This window comes from Vipera ursinii (assembly GCF_947247035.1).
Source record: "Vipera ursinii genome assembly, chromosome: 1".
Classification (NCBI taxonomy): domain Eukaryota; kingdom Metazoa; phylum Chordata; class Lepidosauria; order Squamata; family Viperidae; genus Vipera; species Vipera ursinii.
In genome coordinates, this window is record NC_139512.1 from 163252140 (window position 1) to 163274559 (window position 22420).

General features: G+C 39.8%; 1 protein-coding gene across 2 annotated transcripts in view; it reads right to left on the reverse strand.

Annotated features, from left to right (window-relative positions):
- Positions 1-22420, reverse strand: part of ZNF385B (zinc finger protein 385B) — a gene marked incomplete at its 3' end in the record, with an annotated part of 227949 nt that overhangs the window by 155907 nt on the left and 49622 nt on the right. Inside the window, exon 1 of one of the 2 annotated variants that reach the window (XM_083376008.1) lies at positions 9573-9701. The exons of the other annotated variant lie outside the window; for it this stretch is intronic. Coding sequence (XP_083232134.1) covers positions 9573-9597 — 25 coding nt within the window. The 5' untranslated portion in view covers positions 9598-9701. Of the gene's footprint in view, positions 1-9572; positions 9702-22420 lie in introns of those variants that run through there. 2 annotated transcript variants of the gene reach the window in all.

Sequence of the window (22420 nt, forward strand, 5' to 3'; positions counted from 1 at the left end):
TTATAGTTGCATTTGTGTATAGCTTCCCATCCTCTCCATTTTAAAGTGATTTTTAACATTATATTCCAGTTTACTTTAAATGTAATGGGGGAAAAAATCAAATTTAAGTTATTAACTTATCTTTGCTGAAATTATTTTTACTTATTTGACATCATTTCCTTCTATGATTTTACTTGTGATGTTTTGCATGTGCAAAGAAGATACACAGCTATGACAATAACCAATGAGGCTCTTCAGGTCTGGATGGGAAGGAAGAGACTTCAACTCAATCCTGGCGGGCCTGAGTGACTGTGGCTGTTTGGTCCCCTAGAGTCAAGGGTCTTTCCATCATTGGTCAAAGCTAGGATAGCACTTCCCCATTCTAGACCGATAAGCAACCTGAGAATGCTTCTGGACTTACAACTACTAAATGGCACCTGTGGCCAGAAGGACTTTTCTACAGGTTCATTTTGTGTACCAGAGGCTCCCCTTCCTCAACTACTGTAGTAGGTTCTTCAAGGAGTCAGTTGTGCCCTGGTCATCCCACCGCTAGATTATTGCAATATGCTCTATGTGGGGCTGCCTTTGAAGACCATCCAGAAGCTACAGCTGGTTCAAAATACAGCATCCCAAGAAGTAATTGTGGAGGGAATGGCCTTGGGGGGAGGGGTTAAGAGAAAAAGCCACTAATAGTTAGATAAAAGTAAATGTCTCAAACAAGACAATCATGAATATACAGGGAGAGGGGAAAGTGCATTCAAACTGGCAAGATTCTACCACCATAGCTTTACAATAAAAAATAATACTGATGCACATAACATTGGATTCCTAGCCTCATCTACCTTGAAGGGCTGACAGTAATGCGCTTCTCGGTAGGCCCATGTGTTACAACTGCTAGACAAGCTGCATTGGTTGCCAATCCATTTTCAGGTGCAATTCACAGTGTTGGTCACTACCTATAAAGCTTTATGGCATAAATATCTGCAGAATCAACTATCACCAATTGTTTCTACTTGCCCAGTACATTCCAGCAGATTAGGCATGCACCAGGTTCCTTTCTATCAAACACTGTCATCTTACAAAACAGCCCTCACCCTCCAGAACAGTAGTCCTCAGAAACACAGACAGCATCTTCTCCTGGAGTTCTGAAAAGCTCTTAAAATGTAATTGTTGTCTCAAGCCTGTTTGTGGCGGGGTCCTGTCCTAGTTTCTTATTGTTATCAGTGTTGTAGTCTGGGCTATTTGTCGTGTTGTATGTTTTTTTTAAAAAAATGTATTTGTAAGTCACTGGGGAGCCAAGTGGGCAGCTATAATAAATTTAAATAAATAAATAATGTAATATTAGTATCACAAAAATATGCTAGAACTCTCTGTGTGTGTGTGTGTGTGCGTGTGGGAGAGAGAGAGAGAGAGACAGATAGATTTTCTTTTATGAAGTCACATATTAATCCAACTGGTCAAGTACTATTCATCCTAACTGCAATTAAGTTTTTCTGGGTATTATCTTTTTAGTATCATTTGCTTCTTACATTTGGAAAAAGCCTGTGCTCTGTCAGAAACAGATTAACACAGTATTAAAAAAAATACCTGGTGATCTTCTGGTGTAAAAATAAATATTAAAATGTCTTTCTGAAATCTGAATTGCCAGCAATCCAAAATTCTGGTGATACTTATTTTCAAAACATGCATTGGCAAACACTGAATTAAATGTTGACTGAAATTGTAATCTTATGCAAAGTTTTGAGATGAAGACTAAGTCTTTATCTGATCAGTGAAATATTTGTCCCAATAAGCATTCATTTAGTTGGATTATAAATTATTGACAATAACTTGGAAGATACAGACATGTTAGGCAGAACCAAATTTTCTCATATTGTATATTCTAGATAATTAATTTTTATATGTAAAGCAAAAAAGAGCTATCTTTTTCTTTGCACTATACAAGATATTCCTGTTCTGAAGCATGTTATTCCTCAAACAAAACCATTTAAGGATAAACTATACATCATTTGCAACCTAGAGAGGCTATGATCAAGCATAGAAGACTGATGTAGTGATGGAATGGAAAAATTCTCATACATATATTTAACTCATTATTGAGGTTTTTTATTTCCACATATCTAAAGTAAATGATAGAAAAACAATCTTACTTGTTCTATTGCTAAACTAATTTTCAAGAAACAAGATCCCCCAAATAATAAATATTACAAGTGACAATGTGGAAATGACTATCTACAGGGAGGTCTTCATCTCACTGCATTGTCTGTTAAATTTCATCACAAGTAAAATCATTGCTCCAATCTGATGCCATATAGATTCAAACTCAACATAATAGCAATAATATTTGCTTAATATTATAGCAACTCAAAGGGAAAGCAGTCTTTGTTTACACATAACAAAATGACTGAGCTTCACTATGCTCATGGTTTCCAAACTAAACAGAATGAGCTGGGTTTGAAAATCACACTAAGCCATTTAATCACATTTTGCAAACCACCACTATCAGATTCGCATGTTAAATCAAAATCAAACAATTCGTATTTTGGCTTATTCAAAATTTGTACTAGGCCAATTGTTTAAATCAGTCTGCTAGAATTCAGTGTAAGGTGCAACTGCTCTTATGAGGTTTATTTGAAAGCATATGGACCTGAATAAGCTTTATGCATACTTATATTATTTGCCCATAGAAAGAAGAATATAGTGTAAAGTGATTTTTTCAATATTATGCTAAGGCCATTTTACACTTTCTTTAATGGTGGAAAGAAGGAAGGCTGTTTGCAGCTCTGTTATGCAACTATCTCTTGATATGTATGTATATATGCATATGTATATATGAGGGTGAAGGTTTGTTCTCCAATGCTTGTGGGCTGGTTTCTGAATGTTTCATTACCAGGCTAGGTAACATCTGCAGCGTAATTTAGGGTAGACATGTCAAACTTGCACCGTCACATGACGTCGCGCGATGTTTCGGAGCTTCTTCCCCATTGCCGGCAATGGGGTGGGCGCGGTTTCTTCATGACACATCTGGCATGCGGGCCGGCAGTTTGACACCCCTGCTTTAGGGGATGTGTTCTGTTCCCCCCTCCCGGAGTACAAACAGACAAGACTAGCAAGAGTTAATTCTACAGACTTTAGTTAATTGCCTTCTGATAAGGCCTTGGCAGCAAAATAGGCTCGTTACCTCAAACTTCAGCTGGAATGAGATAACGTCCAAGTAAACAGTCCAGTACCAGATGTACAGAAGCATTGCCAAAAATTCAGACCAGGGTTTCAAGCACGAAGCAGAGTTCCAAAGATGTGACCAGAAGTTGTTTTAACTATTGTTTGTCACAAAGTTCTGAGAGCAGCCACACCCCCTTTATACCTTATGGGGTGTGGCTCAATGACTCAGCTACTCCCTGGCCCTCCTACCCAACCTACGTTGCTGCAGACACTTGGCCCTGCGTCTTTCTCGAGGGTCTAGCCATGACTCATCTTCGCTAGACTGCTGCAGCTGTTCGAGCACCCTCCCAACCTGGCTGCTCCCCGGCTGTTCCTCTCGGCCTCCAGTTGGAGACGGAGGCCTTGCCAGAGAGGAGGGCCCCGGAGAGGGAGGCCTTGCCAGTTCCTCCCCACCATCCTCAGAGTCCTCTTCCTCGGTTAGGAGAGGCGCAGGGGTCGGGGCCACAACAGGATGTCAGTGTCAGTGTTCTTCAGTTTATAAGGGCTTAAGGTGTAGGCGTGTCAAGTGATAGTCTTTTATGGGTCAGGTGTGAGTCATCAGTGAGAGGCTTATGATGGGTCTTGTGATGAGGTTACATCAGGTCAGGGCCATTGGGAGGTGAACTGCTGGAGGAAAGGGGGCTTGTGTGGGTTGTTTGAGGGTTGGTGCTCTCTCTGGTTAGATGTGCGGTTGATTTGGATTCTGAGGGGTTCATAAAGTGGTTGTAGGTTGATGTGTCTGTTGAAGGAATTGCTTATGGCCATGGTGGCGAACCTATGGCACACGTGCCACTGGTGGCAGGCAGAGCCCTCTCTGTGGGCACGCACGTTGTCACCCCAGTCCTAGGCCTTCAGCTGCGTTTTATAAAACCTTTTCGCTTTAGGCCTCCACCGCTGTGTGCAAAAAAAAAAAGGTTCAATCAATTAATTTCAACTTCTCAAGGGGAAAAAAAAGATCTCGCAAAGTTGGGATTGATTGAATTTTTTAGTCCCACCCAGTCTGCCGTTACCATCACAGCAATGCCCACTCAATGGGCCATGCCCACCCAATTGGTCACACCCACCCAATGGGCCACGGCCACCCGACGATACATTAAGTAGGTTTTGGGTTGCAGTTTGGGCACTCAGTCTCTAAAAGGTTCGCCATTACTGGCTTATGGAGTGCCAGGCTTCGATGAACTCACGTGCGTGGTAGGGGGGGTGAGTGGAAGTGTGGCCTATGATTTTTGTGTTGCTCCAATCAAACTGGTGCTGTTTGGTGTCAGTATGGTAGAGGTTATGGATTTGGCATAGTGGTGTTTGACTGCCAGCCGGTTTTCGTGGATCCTCTTTTTTAATTGACATGATGTTTGCCCTACATGGAACTGGTTGTAATGGTTACAGTTGGTTTTGTAGATTACTTTGTTTCATTCATCCTTCTGTATCTTGTCTTTGATTCTCGATAATTTCTGGCAGAGTGTGGCTGTGGGTTTGTGGGCTACTGCTGTTCCTAGGGGTTGGATAATTCTGGCTGTCATTTTGCATATGGTAGGGTTAGTTTTTATGTGGTGGTTGGCTGTGTCGTGTGTTGTGGTTTGGGTGCTATGTGTTGGAATATGAAGTTATCTGGATAGCCGTTAAGGAAAAAGATATCCAGCAGCCATTTATTTCTGCTTTGCTTAGTATTGTCGTGCTGCAGTGTCCTGGCCCTTCTGAAGAGAGTCTGGGCACACCTTCTTTTGCATGTAGTGGAATGGTTGCTTGCGAAGCTCAAGGATCTGGTCTGTGTGTGTGGGTTTGAGGTAGACGTGGGTTTCTAATTCTCCACTGTCTAGTCTCTTTATGTTGATGTCGAGGAATGGGAATCTGTTGTCTGTTTCCTCTTTGCATGTGTATTTGTTCCCAGTGAATATGTTATTGAACAGGTGGTGTGTTTCTTCAATTTGGGAGCATTTGATGATCACAAAGGTATCATTGACGCAGTTTGTCCAGACTTTTGGGTGGATGGTGGCTGAATGCATACTGTGTTTCCCCAAAGGTAAGACCCTGTCTTACTTTCTTTTGGGCTCTGAAGCACTACGATTTACTTTCGGGGAGGGCTTACTTTTTGCGGGACCTGTACCAGTAGGCCATGAGCGCACAGGAGTGGGGTAGGGCCTGTGCATGGAGTGGAGAAGCATCGCGGCAGTGAGAGCTTGGTGGTGGACCAAGTATGGTACCAGTGCAGCCGTGGTGAGTTGCAGCTGAAAGGGCTGAGCCGGACACGGGGTGAGTTGGCCCAGATCTGGAGTGCTGCCCCGTTGCCAGCCTGCCAAGGTCCTTCGCCAGTGGCTGCCGGTAGAACCGTGCCAGCCACGCCTCCACCTTTGGGCTGCTTGAGCACCAACCTGCACGCCTCCTCGGTGCTACGGGCACCAGCCTAAGGGCTGAACCGGGCGCTCTTTGGGCCCTGGCGGGTGCTGCAGCTCTCATGTCACCTGGGTGCTTTTGGCCTCTACAGGCTGCTCCCGCTGGATCGGCCGCGAGATCTCAGAAGATGTTAGAAAGTCTGAACTTTTTTTTGTCCCACAAACATGCCGCTAAGGCTGAGAAGCAAACGGAGAAATGCAATGCAGCTGAAAGGCAGGTTAGTATGGTAAAAAAATGCTTGGGGGTGGTTAGGGCATCTGGGCGGGGGCAGGCATGGCAACCTTATCCTGCGCGGTTTCAGCAAGTGTCTGGCAGGCAGAAGGAAGCAACTCCACCCCCCTACCACCTGCCTCACCTCATGGCGGCAGCAGCAGCAGCCTGCTGGGCGGAAAGCGATCCAGTGGGAGCAGCCGGTAGAGGCCAAAAGCGCCCAGCTGGCACGAGAACTGCAGTGCCCACCAGGACCCAAAAAGCACCAGGTTCAGCCCTTAGCCAGGCACCTGCAGCACCGAGTAGGCGTGCAGGCTTGTGCTTAATCAGCCCAAAGGCGTGGCCGGCGCAGTTTCACTGGCCACTGACAAAGAGCCCTGGCAGGCAGGTGGCGGGGCAGCACTCCAGATCTGGGCCACTTGCCCTGTGCCAGGCAGGAGCAGCCCAGCAGGACAGCCTAGAGCAGTGCAACCAGGAGGGCTAAGAGCCCCACAAGGCAGAAGCAGCACAGGCAGCTACTTGGCTGCCACACGGCACCCGATGCAGCTGTGAAATGTTCCAGCAGCAGTAGGGCCAGCAGGCAGGGCGAGCAGAGGCTGGTGCTTGCCAAGGGTTTGGTTTGTTGCAGCCGCAGGCAAGCACATGGTGGGATGGAGAGGGTGGGGGGCAGTGGTAGCTGATTTCACCGGCGGCTGCTGGCAAAGGGCCCTGGCAGCCTGGCGGAAGGGGTTGGGCGCTCTGGCTGTCGCACAGTTCTGGGCTGCCCCGCCCCACACTAGGGCTTACTTTCAGGGTAGGGCTTATATTGGGGCCCCCCAAAAAATCAGCTGGGGCTTACTTTTTGAGTAGGGTTTACTTTTGGGAAAACATGGTATGTATATGTTCAGGTAGTCCTCAACTTCTAACAGTTCATTTATTGACTGTTTAAAGTTACGATGACATTGAAAAATGTGACTTGACTGTTTTTTGCACATATGACCATTACGGCATCCCCATGATCACATGATCAAAATTCAGACCCTTGGCAACTGACTCATATTTATGACAATTGCAATGTCTCAGGGTTATGTTTCCGACCTTCTGACAAGCAAAGCCAATGGGGAAGCCAGATTAATAACTGCAGCGATTCACTTAACAATTGTGGTTTTGAGCTCAATTATGTAAGTTAAGGACTACCTGTACATATATACTCTATACTGTTCATATAAATATGAACAGTATATACATATGTATACATTCTTACACTATATTAATTCAACATTTGCTGAAACAGTTGCATTATTTAAACATTAAAGAAATGTAACTGATTAAAAATTAATAATAATAATAATAATAATAATAATAATAATAATAATAATAATAATAATAAAAAATAATAATAATAATAATAATAAAAAATTGGAAGGGACCTTGGAATCTCATCTAGTCCAACCCCCTGCTAAGGCAGGAAACCCTATACCATTTCAGAAAAATGGCTGTCCAGTCTCTTCTTAAAAACTTCCAGTGTTGGAGCATTCACCACTTCTGGAGGCAGGTTGTTGCACTGGTTAGTTGTTCTAACTGTCAGGAAGTTTCTCCTTAGTTCTAGGTTGCTTCTCTCCTTGACTAGTTTCCATCCATTGCTTCTTGTCCTGCTTTCAGGTGCTTTGGAGAATAGCTTGGCTCCCTCTTCTTTGTGGCAGCCCCTAAGATATTGGCACACTGCTATCATGTCACCCCTCACCCTTCTCTTCATTAAACTACACATACCCAATTCCAGCAACCGTTCCCTAAATGTTTTAGCCTCCAGTCCCCCAATCATCTTTAAGTTAAATTTCTTCAGGAATTACCACTACCACTACACCTAGTACATATACTATTAATTATCCCAGAAAACCAACATGTCTGAAGGAACAAATATCTAACAAATCTCTTTAATACATGAGAGTTATGAATTAAGTTACTAGTACAGTATATTGTGTAAATAGAGCAAAAATACCATTTTTATTGCTTGAAATTTGTATTCATTGACTTTGTTGTTTAATTGATAATTTTATGCAAATTAATATATGCAGCTTACTCTCAATAAGAGTAATGCTACAATTATGACAGCCTTGAAGCATTAGATTACTATTATCAATGACTGTCTGATAAAAAGAAACACTGAATTCACAGTTATAAATATATTAGCTCTATTGCATATTGTATCCAATTCAGAATAAAATAAGAATGATTGTAGTTTTATATCTTTCCTTTGAAAAATTAACATAAGGAAAAGTATAACAGAATAGTTTTTCATTAGCTTAAAAGTCAATCTTAAAGACTCCTCGCATGCAGTAAAGTTCCCTGCAAGTTTTATTAATGTTCATAAAATTCAGGCATTGATGAGAAAAAAAGGCATATCCAAATAACATTCCCAAATAAATCTTTAAGTCCATTATACCTTTCTTAGTTCTAATTAGAGTTTTCTCCCTTTTCCATTTAACTCTTCTCATTTTTTAGTATCTCTCATGGACACCTTAGCAGAAGCTATCAGCTTTGACAGAAGACAAAAGTTCTGGCAGTGAACCATAAATTGGCCATTTCCATAAAAAGAACTACTAAATGAGAAACCATGTGCTCAGTATATGAAACTAATTTCATGCTTTCAAAAGCACACAGTGGCTTCTAGCAAGATAGTGGCCCTGGGACTTGCAAAGACAGATCGGCTAAATAGAAACAGGTTTTCTGCCGGGTAGCCATGCTTTACATGTACTGTTAGTAAATAGAAATTCTCGAATCTTCTGTCAAACATATACATTCTTTTCCATAACTCTGGGGTGGAAAGCTATAAAAACAACTGTCTGGTGAATAAATTTACAGCAAAAGGTCTGAGATGGCTGAGCTTCTCATGAAAGGACTGCAGAGTTACCATTCATTCTGGAAGAAGAAATGTTTTTTTTTCTTTCCTATTGGATATTACCACCCATTACTAAAACAAATATCCAAAGAGGAATAGCCATTTCAACTATGATAAGCAAGCAAATAAAGATTTGGTGAATAACTTACAAACTAAAATGATTGGCCAGAACTTTTTAGACATGTAAACACAACTTAATCCTCTGACATGTTTTTAAACTTAAGGGACTGATATTGTGAATTCCAGAGATTATTACCAGCAATGTAAGATTTGCAACCTTTAAATGTCATATTTAATTAAAGTGTTGTTAGGCAGGAGTTACAGGAATTTTATGCCTCTTATAAAACAAGTTATCATTGCAAACAAAATTACTAGAGGTTGTCCCATATATGACAGATCGTATTTTTTTAATATTGACAAAATCAGATACATATCACGCTGGTATATTGTTTTTGCTTTTACTTCATTAGCTGAAAGGCACATTTGCCATTTATAGTTCAAGTCAAGCTTCTTATAAATAGGATTTTATGCTCTGCAGTTTGTTTTCTGACCACAAGTATATAATCACAGTGTTGATTAATTAGCCTCATTAGTTAATCATCAGCTTGTCATATTGTATCAATAGACATGTGTTAATGTATTTGAAATTCATAATGACTATTTTGATAATAAATACTACACCAGCAACATAGAGGAGACAACCCATTACATAGAATTGCATTTGCAATGCATTATTAGTTATAATCAGAAAAATAATAACCTGTTTTTCCACACAGTTTTTCTTAAGCCTTGGTGTTCTTTTGGCACAGATGAGAAACAAAATTCTACTCTCCAACATGTGGAGATTACAAGGATGCTTTTCCTTTTGAAATGAGAATTTTGTAATGTTTATATTTTTAAAAAAAGCATTGCTCACCTCTGCTAGGAAGTCCACTCCACATGATGGTACTGTAGTGCTAAATATCCAGCTTGTAAAAGAAACCAGGCTATAAATTCAAAACTTCCAATATGTGACCAGCAACAGAAGATGGGTTGGATACTACAGAGACCTGGATCTCCAGCCCTGATCATCTGTGTGGCAGGAAACTGTTATACCAGTGCAGCTTCAAACCTTCTCCACTGCTGGCTTATTTGCACTGCTCATTGAAAATCCTTTACACGCTGGCAGCATTTTAGGGAAGGACAAGCATACTGAGTCATTTGTAAAGAAATCGCAGCAATTTTAGTTCCACACATTCACTTGTATTGAAGTACACACACACAGCACAGTTAAAGTAGAAGGTCTTTGGAGTGGATTTATGCTGAGAAATGAACAATCTTCAGGCTTCATTATCAATGCATGGAATCAACTGCAGTGATCAGATTCAAGCAAGGCAGATTATTACGAAATGGCTCTACAGAGATAGCTTCAAACCATAAAGAATCATCTTCCTTAAAGTGTGTGAGTGTTAAAATTAGAGCTAAATTTTCTACAGGGAGACAGAGCATTCATAGTCAATATGTTAATATGTATTATTGGGCTTGATTTAAAAATGAAAAATGACATGTTGACTGTGGTTCTCCCCCCCCCCCCCCGGTTTATATGAAAATGCACAACACATGCTCAGAAAGGAAACACTGGTTATATCCTGCTGGCATAAAATAGCTTGAAAGCCTCCTCCATGTCTCCCTCAAAAGACATAAACGGACGTGGAAAACTGTAGTCCCACTATGGATTATTGACTGGGTAAATTTAGGCATCTGACGCTTCAGACCTGCACCTTTAAAATGCTTACTTTCTGCCCTGTTGCTCTTCTCTCTTTTGACGTAGGTCACTTCATGTTCTCTTCAGATTTCTAATCATTTCACCCTTAGTCCCTTGTCTCAGCCTGTTCCTTGTTGCCTCTAGCATGGTTACCGTCACTCATCCACCACCTTTCATTCGCTGCAGCCGCTTCAGCTCACGATGCCTTTGCACAAAACAGTTACGCTAACTGTGTAACAAATTTCTTTTTGACACCAAAAGATGCCCTCTCTTTGGAAACTGCCCTCACTGCTGCTCTCTTCTCAGAGCTCTCTGAGTTTGTTTGTTTGTTTCCAGAAACCAACAAACAGAAGGGGGAAATCGGAGGCCACCTGTATTTTTCAGCTTTTGATTGCTTCTTAAATCTTTGGCACTCATTCTGTCCCTTTGTATTCTCTCTGGCAGCGCTTTGTTGCTATGTCATTCTCCTGGGCTTTTTCTTCCATATTGTCTGAGTTGTTAGCTTTTGCTTTCTTTCATAACACATCCAGAGTGTTCCCTTGTGACTTTAATCTTCAAGAAAAAGCTAGCTACCTCTCGTCTTCAAGTTACATTTCCACCCAATTTTCATTTCTACCACTTCCTGACATGGTCACTCCATTGATCTTTAAGAACTATACTGTTGGCTCTTTCCCTTATGGATTTTTTTTCTTGTTTGAACATCACACTGTCACTTTTAATACATCCTCCCCATCTCACTGTTTGCACCACTCGACATTTTACTTGTACTATGACCTACAATCCAATATCTTTCTTGAAGTTTATTTCCATTCTTTTATCTCCAGCGCCTGACCTCTTTCTAGGCTTTTTTCTTTACTTTTATCCCTTTCCTCAGCAAATGCTCCACTGTTCTAGCAAACGTGGCGTGTATTTTCATGACTCCATTTGGTATGTATCCCCAAGTTGCTAAGCGTATGCCAAGGGAAAATCAAATTATCTAACTCAGGGGTGTCAAACCCGATTGCATCACGGGCTGTATTGGGACTTGATTTGCCCCTGTGGGGCTGGGGTGGGTGTCACCTGCGCGGGCCGCATCTGGCCCATGGGCTGCGTGTTTGACATGCCAGATCTAACTGCTCTTCTTCATTTAAATTTCAACAGTCCTTCTCTTCATTTTATCTTCCTAACTTGTACTATAGGCCCAATTCTGAAATTATTTTCTGCATTTCATTCTGTACTTGGTCCTAATTTTCTGCCTCTTTCTTACTTCACATATTACTAGCTTCCATAGGAAAACTAATTAGCTGTCTTGCTTTCCTACTACTTTCTCCAGACTTCATCTCTTTCAGTATTTATTGATGAAATTGTCTCCATTAAATCACTCAACTTGCCACCTTAAATTAATAGATCCGATTTATCTATTATCTATTCTTAATAAATCATAGCCCTTTTTCCTCTTTCCTCTACTGTGTTTAAATATACCATTATCTTATTTATTCTGGAATAAAGCACCTTGTAAATTTTAATGTCTCTTCCCCCCTCTCCATCCTCATTATAAGCATCACAATAAATACATCCAGATTATTATATCCATTTAGTATTTTAAAACTACAGATTCCTGAAAAGACACAATTGCTTAATCACACGTACCTAGTAATCCAATAGAAGTGAATATACAGTATGTACTTCAGGGCTAAGCCAGGGATTGGCTGGCTGGCTCAGGAATTCTGGGAGTTGAAGTCCACAATTCATAAATGGGCCATCATTCCCCACGTGATCTAAATGATACTGAATGCTTCTCAAGCCAACAGGATTTAGGCATAGTACATAGTACAAGCTACCTATCAAAATATACTTCTTCTCAAATACAGTTTCCACTTAGAATATATCAATTTGAACTGTGACTTTAGATAGTTGAAAGAATAGAATTATAAATTAAAATTAGAAAACTAGACAGGTCTATACAACTCCCAAGTTTGTGGATTAAGTTGGGAACTGGCAGTTCTCTGGTGTTGTATACAAAACATTATCCCTGTACAACCTTAACATTTATACTTAGAAGGTATAATTAATGGGACAACTGGCATCTAGTGCATTGATTAGAACAAAAGATTAGAAACAGGGAGAGTCACTTTCATATATTATTCACTCGTAATCTTAGGACAATCTCTCAGTAACCTACTTTTCAAAGACAAAATTGGAGAATATATATCAAACCCACTTGGGCTATATGAAGTGTCAAAATGATTCCATTTGAAAAAGAGATTTGATTGAAGGTCCATATGAATTAAATGTTCATAGTAAAATTAATTTCAGGTGTCAAACCAAATCACCTTTTTATACACTTTGAAAATATTTAAATGCAATTCCAATACCAGATGGATTTTCTACCTTGCAATCTCAAACTTGGTTGCAGCTTTTCTTCCACATAGGCACAAAACTGAAGCAGATTGCATGGAGAACAACAGGCTTTTTAATATCGATGTGAGTTTTTATTTATTCAAACTTAGCCTGTGGAGTCCTTGATATATAGTAATATTGCTTTCCTGTTTTTAATCTTTTGGTTTTGTTTTAGAATTTGTTTGTTACGTTGACCTGGAAGAAGACAGATTTATTTTGTTATTCCCTTTTGAACTTTTGCTCTTTTTATATATGATCATGTATCTTTTCCAAAATCTATAAATAGACATTTTTCTAAACTCTGTGTTTTTATCTGGCTTGCCATTCACATCTGTAAACTATTTGCAGTTCTTCAATTGTTTTAGTTCTCCCTTTTATTCCCTAATAAAAACAAAAAAAATCATTTACTTTCTGGTTAACTAGAAAGTCTAGAAGTGAATGAATCTTCTTCAATGCATGAGTGAAGAATGAACTAGCATTGTAGGCCGTCAGGACTGTATTGTGTATCTAACATGTGTAGATTTCTTCCCATATGCTAAATAATAATGAGAGAGTCTAAAATACTGTTTTTAGAACACTGTGCACAATACAGCCTATTTCTTTATACTAGATATTACATATGCAATATTGATATTGATGCAACATTTATAGAAGAGGCTAATCTTGATAATAAACCATGAAGTCCTCCAACCAAGAAAAGCAAATGATAAGAGAGCATAGTAGATTCTCTCTTCCTAAATATAAGCTTTATTTTTAAGAAGTGTTTTTAAACTTTTAAGTATAATACTTTTTGTATTGGTTCCACACAATCTTTGTAGATTATTTAAAGGACATTTTGAAGGTAACTGTATTGCTCTTTCTTTCATTTCTGTTTTAAAAGTATGGGAACATTAATAATAATCATAAAGAAACCTTTAAAGCTACCCTGCCAAAACTTTCCTGGCATATGTCTAAAGGATCTCTCATCCCTACTGTTTTCATTCAATTCTGGGGAAAAAAATATGAACCTGCAATAGATTTTTTTTATATTTTTCCTTATAGCCTATGATCAATGGGGCATATTCTATTTGCTTATTCAAATCCTTATGTATAAAAACTATTCAGAATACCAAATAAAAGAGCTACTGCATTAGTAACACTTTGATACTGATTTTTTAAAGGCAATTACAGCTAATTCTATAGAAAAGCTTAGATTGCTGAAAGTCAGAGATTCTAAAAAGAAAAAACCCAATACCAAATAACTGAATATACTTACAAAATATTTTGTTGTGCATCTGGTTTAAAGATTAAATGCATAGTTTTAAAACTTATTACAAATGATAATTATAGTAAATGACCATTTTAATCATTGAGTATCACAAAAAAGCGGATTATTTTGGTACAAATGACACATTTTTTGTTTTGATAAAAGATAAAACAACTGAAATGAATATTTTAATATTTGCTTCTAAATTGCTGGATAATGTTGATTGCAAACTGGATGATTTTTCATATTTCTTAAAAAGAAAAAATCACTAGGATGACATTCAAATATATATAGGAGAATGGAAAGAGATAAGTGATTTTTTTTTTAATTATGGAAAAGAAAACCACATCTCTCAGGCAATGATTCTTCAGCAGACACTGTGATCACATAACACTCTTAACCATGAGTAACTTTATCATGACTTATTCAACCCAGTTTTCAAGGTTCATATGATAGTGAATCATAAACGAATTAAAGGCTGGGTTTTCATACCATATAGGCTATGGTTGGTTATGTAATTCAGTTATCTGTGTAACATACTGAGTGGGTTGGGTGAAGCTAGCCTATTGGACAAACATATAGATCCAACCATTAAAAGAGGGGGAGTTAAAATTTTTAGTCCACAATAGCCTAAAGTATGAGAGACTAACTCTCATGAGCAACTGTATTACGCAAAGAGATATTTGCTTGGTGGTCTCCCTGTTCATCCCTCCCTCCCAGCAAGATGGTCGAAACAATGATAGACAACGTAAATAAATACACAGATAAATTTGGGGGTTAGAGAAAATGAGCAGAAAATCCTTTCAATACTTCCAATTTAATTGTTATGTCTGCAATTACCGTACTCCATCAAACAACTTTATAGTTACGCTGTCTCCTGATTTTCTGTAGCTGAATTTCTGTAAAATGCTGACTATTTTTCACATGGCATAGCTGTCTCCCAAGCTAACCATTTACAGGTAGTCCTCAACTTACAACAGTTCATTTAGTGACCATTTAAAGTTACAACACTGAAAATAGTGACTTATGACCGTTTTTCACACTTACAAATGGGGAAACTCACTTAAATGTTTCACTTAGCAACATAAATTTGGGACTCAAGTGTGGTCGTAATTCAAAGACTACCTGTATATCAGAAGTCCCAATCAAATGGGACTTGATAATAGCTTTTGTTTTTCATAACTGAAGTTGTCCTGTTGATATTAATATAGATTAACTCAAATGGGGGATTTTAAAATCTAGTAATAACACAGCCCTATTTATTGTTTCATTTACATAAATGTGTTATCCTTGATTAGCTAAGCAAACAGCTGTTTTCTTCAAATAATCATTAAAGGAAAAAACAGGGAGAAATATACCAACTAGTTCCATAAACGGTTAAATCTACTAAAAGCATTCTTTGTATGAATGCTTGCACTGACATCTTGTGGATATTTTAAAACACAACATAAACTAGTTAAAGACCCAAATATATCACTGGATTTATTTATTTTTCCTATTGATAAAAGATAATCAATACAAAAATACAGATATTTTATGTGATGCACTTGTTAATTTTAATGGCTGCAGGTTAATTTCAGAACTGCATTTTAAAGAACTTTTTCCTCATTCCTTTTTCTTTTTTTTAATAAATTATAGCCTCTATTTGTCACTATTTAATGTTTCCCTGTGCTATTATTGAAAGACTAACCAAAAGTGTATTTTTAGCTCATATGAAATGAATACTGGCTGTTTGGGGATGAATTAGGATTTTATAACATATGAATATGCTGCAAAGACCACCAGCTAAAAATGAACTCATGGATGTTACTGAAAAATCCAAGACTTCAATAAAGTTCATTGCCATAAATCATTACTTATTCTGACAATACTTGTGGAACTACCAAAATCCTACTCCAGTATTTCCTCAGCATGAAAGGTGTGATGTATATTTTATTTATTTTTATTTATTTTTATTTATTTTAATTCCATTTATATCCCGCCCTTCTCCGAAGACTCAGGGCGGCTTACAAACTTAGCAGTAGCCTTCATTCTATGTATATGCCTGCTTGTTAGGGCTTTCATACACCCCCCCCAAGCGGCATTATTACAAAGTCAGCTTAATTGCCCCCAACAATCTGGGTCCTATAATGTTCTATGTCTGAAGTCACTATGAATTAAATGTTGCCTGTAGAAAAGCACCATATCCTTGCTTTCCACCATCAATCACTGATGTCAGCAGAGTAACTTAAGTAACATCAGGATGAGAACCATTGCTTGGACATATCCTCTCTCTCCCTATCACTACTGTATTGTTCCCATCTTGACATCTCTGGTGTCCTTTCTTGAGGGAGGGGAAGACTGTTACTGTCTACAGGCCCATAAGGTGTCTTCCTTGCAATATTCCTGTTTTCCTCTTTAAAAGACAAGGGAAGACAAACAAGCATCCAGCAGGGATATTACGCCCACTTTAATGTTGGTCCTGCAATAGACAGGGGAAGGGTGCAATTATAATGAATTTCTTCGAGTCTGTGAAGGGGGATGGCAGTTTGCTAAATATTGCAGGAGAGTCAATTTGATGCAATAGTTAAGGCAACAGGCTAGCAACAGGAAGACTGAGTTCTAAACCTGCCTTAAACACACAGCCAGATGGGTGATTTTGGGCCAGTCACTCACAGCACTAGGAAGAAGGTAATGGTGATTCTGTTCCAAAATGTTGCCAAGAAAACTAGGCATTTGCCAAAGGTCAACAATGCTTGAAGGCATCAACAAATAGGGACAGAATTTCTGTATGTCCCTTCCTTTTTAGGAAAGCAGGCCACCATTTCCTCAAAGTCATGAGGCTATTAGAAAGAGGACAAAAGGCATCACAGAGATCCTGCTTTATTGTCCTTAATAAATGAGGTACTCAGTTAATTTCCAAGATTTTGAAACCTAAACATTTCTTTTCAACAAATCTGTCTAATGAGGCTATATGAGACTCTAGCTTTCTTAGTTGTAAGCAACGCTTGGGGACTTGATAGTGGTCCTCTTGGATATAAGACAAAGCCCCTGTTCCACCTGACTGTGATGTATTTATGAGAGGGGAAAAATTATTAAAGAAAGTAAATATGAAACTGGCTTTCTAAACACTAAAACTAAGGCATTAATTAAGCATTTGAAAGAAATATGCTTAAAAATAAAAGTGGTAAGTAATAGCAACCCAGTGTTTTGGTTTATTACTGAAATGTCAAACACAAGGCCTGTGGGCTGGATCCCGCCCATGAAATGCCCAGATTTGGCCCGTGGAGCTGTCCCAGAGATGACAAGAGACTGGCCCCTGCTGCTCTGGCCCTGGCCCACCCCAATCTGGCTGGGCACCCCCCCACAACACGCACAGGAAACAGTGAGCGCTAGGGGGCTGGCACTGCACAGCAGCAGCTCATTTGCCTCACCCTACACCACCTCTCCTGGCCTTGCCCCATCAGGCCCAGCTACACCCCGCTTTGCTCCTCTTCTCGTTCGCCTCTGCTTTGCCGGCCACATCTCACCAATCCCAGCCCCACTTTACTGGGCCTCACCTCTCCTCACTCGGGCCATGGAATTCTGTCAGCCTCACACCCCAGGGCTTGGTGTGCAGCTATTCTTGATGGGGTGATTCACATGTTGCCAGCCGCCGGCAGTTTTAGGCTGTGGCTCTGCATGCGGTGTGAGTGCCGTGTTCCCCTTTCCGGCCCTAACACATGGTGGAGAGGGTGATCGGGAGCCTGCCCCTGCCAACGTTCGGCTAGTGCCACTGCACGCTCCCATCTCTCTTTCATCCCACAGGCTGGGTCCCACCCGCAGGGTGGCATGGAGAGAGGAAGGAAGGAGATGGGAATGGGAAAGAGGGAGGGAGAGAGGGAGGGAGGGAAACAGGAAGGAAGGAGATAGGAATGAGAAGGAGGAAGGAAGGAAGGAAGGAAGGAAGGAAGGAAGGAAGGAAGGAAGGAAGGAAGGAAGGAAGGGAGGGAGGGAGGGAGGGAGGGAGGGAGGGATTGGAATGAGAGAGAGGGAGGTTCTGAGGGAAGTCCTGCCTTAGCACTTGGCCACCACCAACCCTGCTGCCCTTTCGCCATCCCTTGTCCCCTCCTCTTGGCCTATCCTGGGGGTCTCCCATCCTATCATTAAGGATGCTTTGGTTACAAAGCCAGGTCTCCTTGCATGGAGAGGGAGTGGGCCTTCCTCTGACCCACGCGCTTTGCCCTTCTGCATCCACCATGAGCAACCTGGCCAAAGAGAGCAAGCACAGTAGCAGCAGCCTTGAGGAGGTAAGCACAGCTGGGAGCCCCCTCGGGAAAGTGGGGTTGCGCTAGGCTGGGCTGTGGGGTCCCGGTGTTGCAGGAGCAGCCCACATCACCATCCAGGGCCCTCCCGCACGGCCTGAGAGGGACGGTAAGGCTCCTCTAGTGGACTATGCCCTGGTGCTCACCCCAGTCCCATCCCATACCGCCAGAGACCCTCAGATCCACCACAGTCCTGCCCAGGCCCTCACAGGTGCCCTTGACATGCGCAACATCAAGCTGGCCACATCCACGCCCAGCCAGTAGGCCGTGCTCACCGTGGCCATACATACCCGGCTCCCTGAGGGCAACCACAATGCTGATGCAGCCCTCAATGAAATTGAGTTTGACACCCCTGGTCTATTACATGTACTTATTTGTTCATCTGTCAGTCTCAAATTCAGAGACAAGTTCTTATGTTGATGGAATACTTAAGTCTCTTGTCATTTTCCAATTTTCAAATGATCTTTTTAGGATGTAGAGTAAAGCTATTTAGAGTGTTTGCTGCTGGGTTGAAACCTGAGCCAGGAACTTAAAGCTTATGCTATTATTAACTGTTTTAATTAAATGGTTGTGCATGATTCAGAAAGCAGTGTGCATGTGTAGCTCTAATGGAACTAGGTACTATCTTTACTTAACCTGGTGCTTTCTGGTTCTGTTGGGATTGTAATTCCCAGAATCCCGAGCCAGAATATCTCCTGAAGGGAAATTGTTAAGGGATGATGGGAATGCACTGTAAAACAGCACTAGTTTAATTACATGTAATATCATTCATTCATCAATATCACAGGGTTGCTGTTATGGGGAAAATAGGAGGAGGAGGGGGTATTATGTATGTTTGCTGTCTTGAGTTATTTATAAAGTAATAAAGACAGAATAAAAAAACATAAATAAATATGTTTCTTGTCTTGTCTCTATTAACATACTCCCTAGAACTCTGAAAATGAGATCTCCTCGCCAAATAAAAAAATTAATTGAAAGTAAGATAGATTTCTTCAGTGCTTTACATTTGGTTTCAGAAAGCTGCTTTCTGAAGTGCATATGTAAACCTGTCAACAACTTTTTAAAGCAGCTCTGTCGTTTCTCAAAATCACATTGCTCCCTTGTGGAAGAGATTTATGAAGATGGTCTTGAAGGAAATATGTATGCATCAACCATATTAGCCTGGAAAAATAGAGAAGGGTGAGAAACAAACTCCTTGGTATAAGAAGAAGGGAAGAAAGGAAAAATACTGTCATGCTCTCCAGAATCTTTTATTATACCTTGTATCAAAAACAGAGAGTGATAGTAATTGCTGATGTGTTTTCTGACCTGGTCTATCTTAAAGAGCTGACATCTCTGAAAGCGCAGGGAATGCAGGCAAAACATATTTGCATTGAAGAATTGCACATAGTTACTATAGTTGTATTTCTCTACATCTGAAAACATGTTTTAGAGTAAAATCTGTAGGCTGCAAAGCCCTAGTAAAGAGCTGCCTTGTATTAACTGGACAAGTCATATATTGTCCTAAACCATAAAATAGTTTAACTGTCTCTGGCATAGTGTCTGGGTGAACCCAGCCAATGTGTTTGGTAAATTGTGATTTATGTCTTAATTTGCTATGTACACTCAGTGAAGTGTGGTTTATTCAAGGAAGCATAGCTTAGATGCGATTATCTGGATACCAAGCTATTTTATCAGTCTGTTACAGCATTTGTTAAGTTTTATTCATTTATTAAATTTACACTGCCCATCTTACCAATAAGGCCACTTTGTGTGGCTTATTCTGGATGGCTTATTCAAATATTCAATTTATTTCCGTATTGCCTCCATTAGCTGGCAGCAAACCTCAGTTTCAAATAGGAATCTTTTTTGGTTTTATCTTGAGATGCCAAGAACTGATCCTGAAGATTTTAACATATGAAATATTTACCATTGAGCTATGGCTCTTACTATAACTACAGCATCATTATGAGCACCAGTTAAGGTATTTATCCAATATTTTTATAAATCTGATTTGATCTGTAACAAAATTTTTTCTATATTGTGGGAAATCTTAGATCACTGGTAGAATACTAACTGGAACATACAGAACAGATCTGCATCTCCTTTGTTGATTGCCACAATGAGCCATTCATGCTCAACAATACCTTTAAAAGAACACTGTCTTTTAAAGACCAAATTCATCTTTGTGTCATGTTTCTATTGGTTGTGATTGCCTGGTCATGGACCACCATAAAGATTTTTCTGAACTAGTTGTTCATTTAAATTTTAATAATTTTGTTTCTGCTTTTATCTTTTGTATGTTGTTGGTCATCTTGAACATTTTTATGGCAAGATGAGATAAAAAAATATTGTCAGATACAAATCCATGTAAAATTTAATACCGGTGCTATTTACTCTTGGCTAAAAAGGGGAAGAATATTTGCTCTAGGAAGGGGCAATGAAGTGTGCAGTCTAGCACTTAATTCATTAGCAAGGAGCCAACATTACATGTTTATTTATTTATTTATTGGGACTTATATGCCGCCCTATCTCCCGAAGGACTCAGGGCGGCTAACAACAATAAAATACAAATAGGATACAAATATTAAGAGGAAATTAAATTATACGTAGCCCCAACTAAAACCAATAAAATGTTAAAACCATATTAAAACCCCATTATCATCAGTCCAGGTCGGCCTGTTGGAAAAGAAGTGTCTTAAGGTCACAACGGAAGGACCGGAGGTCAGGGGCCATCCGGAGCTCCACGGGGAGCTGATTCCCCAGGGCAGGTGCCCCCACAGAGAAGGCCCTCCCCCTGGGAGTCGCCAGCCAACATTGTCTGGCCGATGGCACCCTGAGGAGGCCCTCTCTGTGTGAGCGCACAGGGCGATGGGAAGTTATTTTCTTACTGTATCAAATATAGTCTTGAAGCAATACCATCTATTTCTATTTACTCCAATTTTATTGTTTCAGACAGCTCAACTGGCTATGGTTATGATCTTTACATGTCTTATCAGTGCCACCAAACAAAAATAGCTGGAAGTAGAGACTATTTTAGAAAGTGCAAAACATTTATAAGAAACAATTATAAAGAAAGTGAAACTTCCAAAGGATAAATGGCCAAACATTTTTTAATCTATGAAAACAAACAAGTTCTCCCCAGATGAGTTTAAATCTATCATTTCATTAATACTTTCCTGTGCTAGCAAAAGTCATTCAAAAGCAACTACCTCTCTCTCTCCCCTAGATCGTATTTCTTAAGGACAAAGACATTTTTCCATCTATCTTAATATAAGAAAGGTTGATGGATATTATTTTTATAAAAGGTGACCTCCAAAGGATTATATTTAAAAAGAAAATGGGATATCAACGTACTCTGCATCTTTTTGAAAGGAAAAGAGGCACATTATTCTTCCTTTATTATATGACCACATTTTTTTAAAAAAGAAGTATGGTTTAATTATGGGGACCAGGCCCAGATTCTAGTCCATCCTCAACCATAAAAACTCACTGGACCAATCATATCTCAACTCTCAACCTGGGGAGTTTTTGTTATGAGAAAATTTTGGAGACAAATGCCTATGTATGTCAAGTTGTAGTCTTGCAGGAAAGACACACAATACTGTAACATTGATAAATTACTAACTAAATTAAGAAAAAAATAGTTTGTTACTTTCCTTCATCTTATAGGATACTGAATATTATCAGATTTATTTTAATTCAGCTCATTAAAAGTTCAACTTTTAAAAACCAAGGTAGACTTTATAAGGATACAATAGCTAAAGAAAGACTGAATTTTAAATATGATTCATGCTGACTTATTAGCTAAATAAGTCCCATCTCTTTTATTGCTGAGCTAGTTGACTTGACTAATCTCAAAATGCTAGTCAGGAACACACCATGGATAACCATACCTTGTTTAATTAAACAATTAAACTGCATTTCTTTTTTCAAAAAAAAATGTGGCCATATAATAGAGGAAGAATAATGTGCCTTTGCAGGGACGCGGTGGCTCAGTGGGTTAGGACGCTGAGGTTTGTCGATCAGAAGGTCGGCAGTTTGGTGGGTTGAATCCCGAGTGCCGCGTAACAGAGTGAGCGCCTGTTACTCGTCCCAGCTTCTGCCAACCTAGCAGTTCGAAAGCACATAAA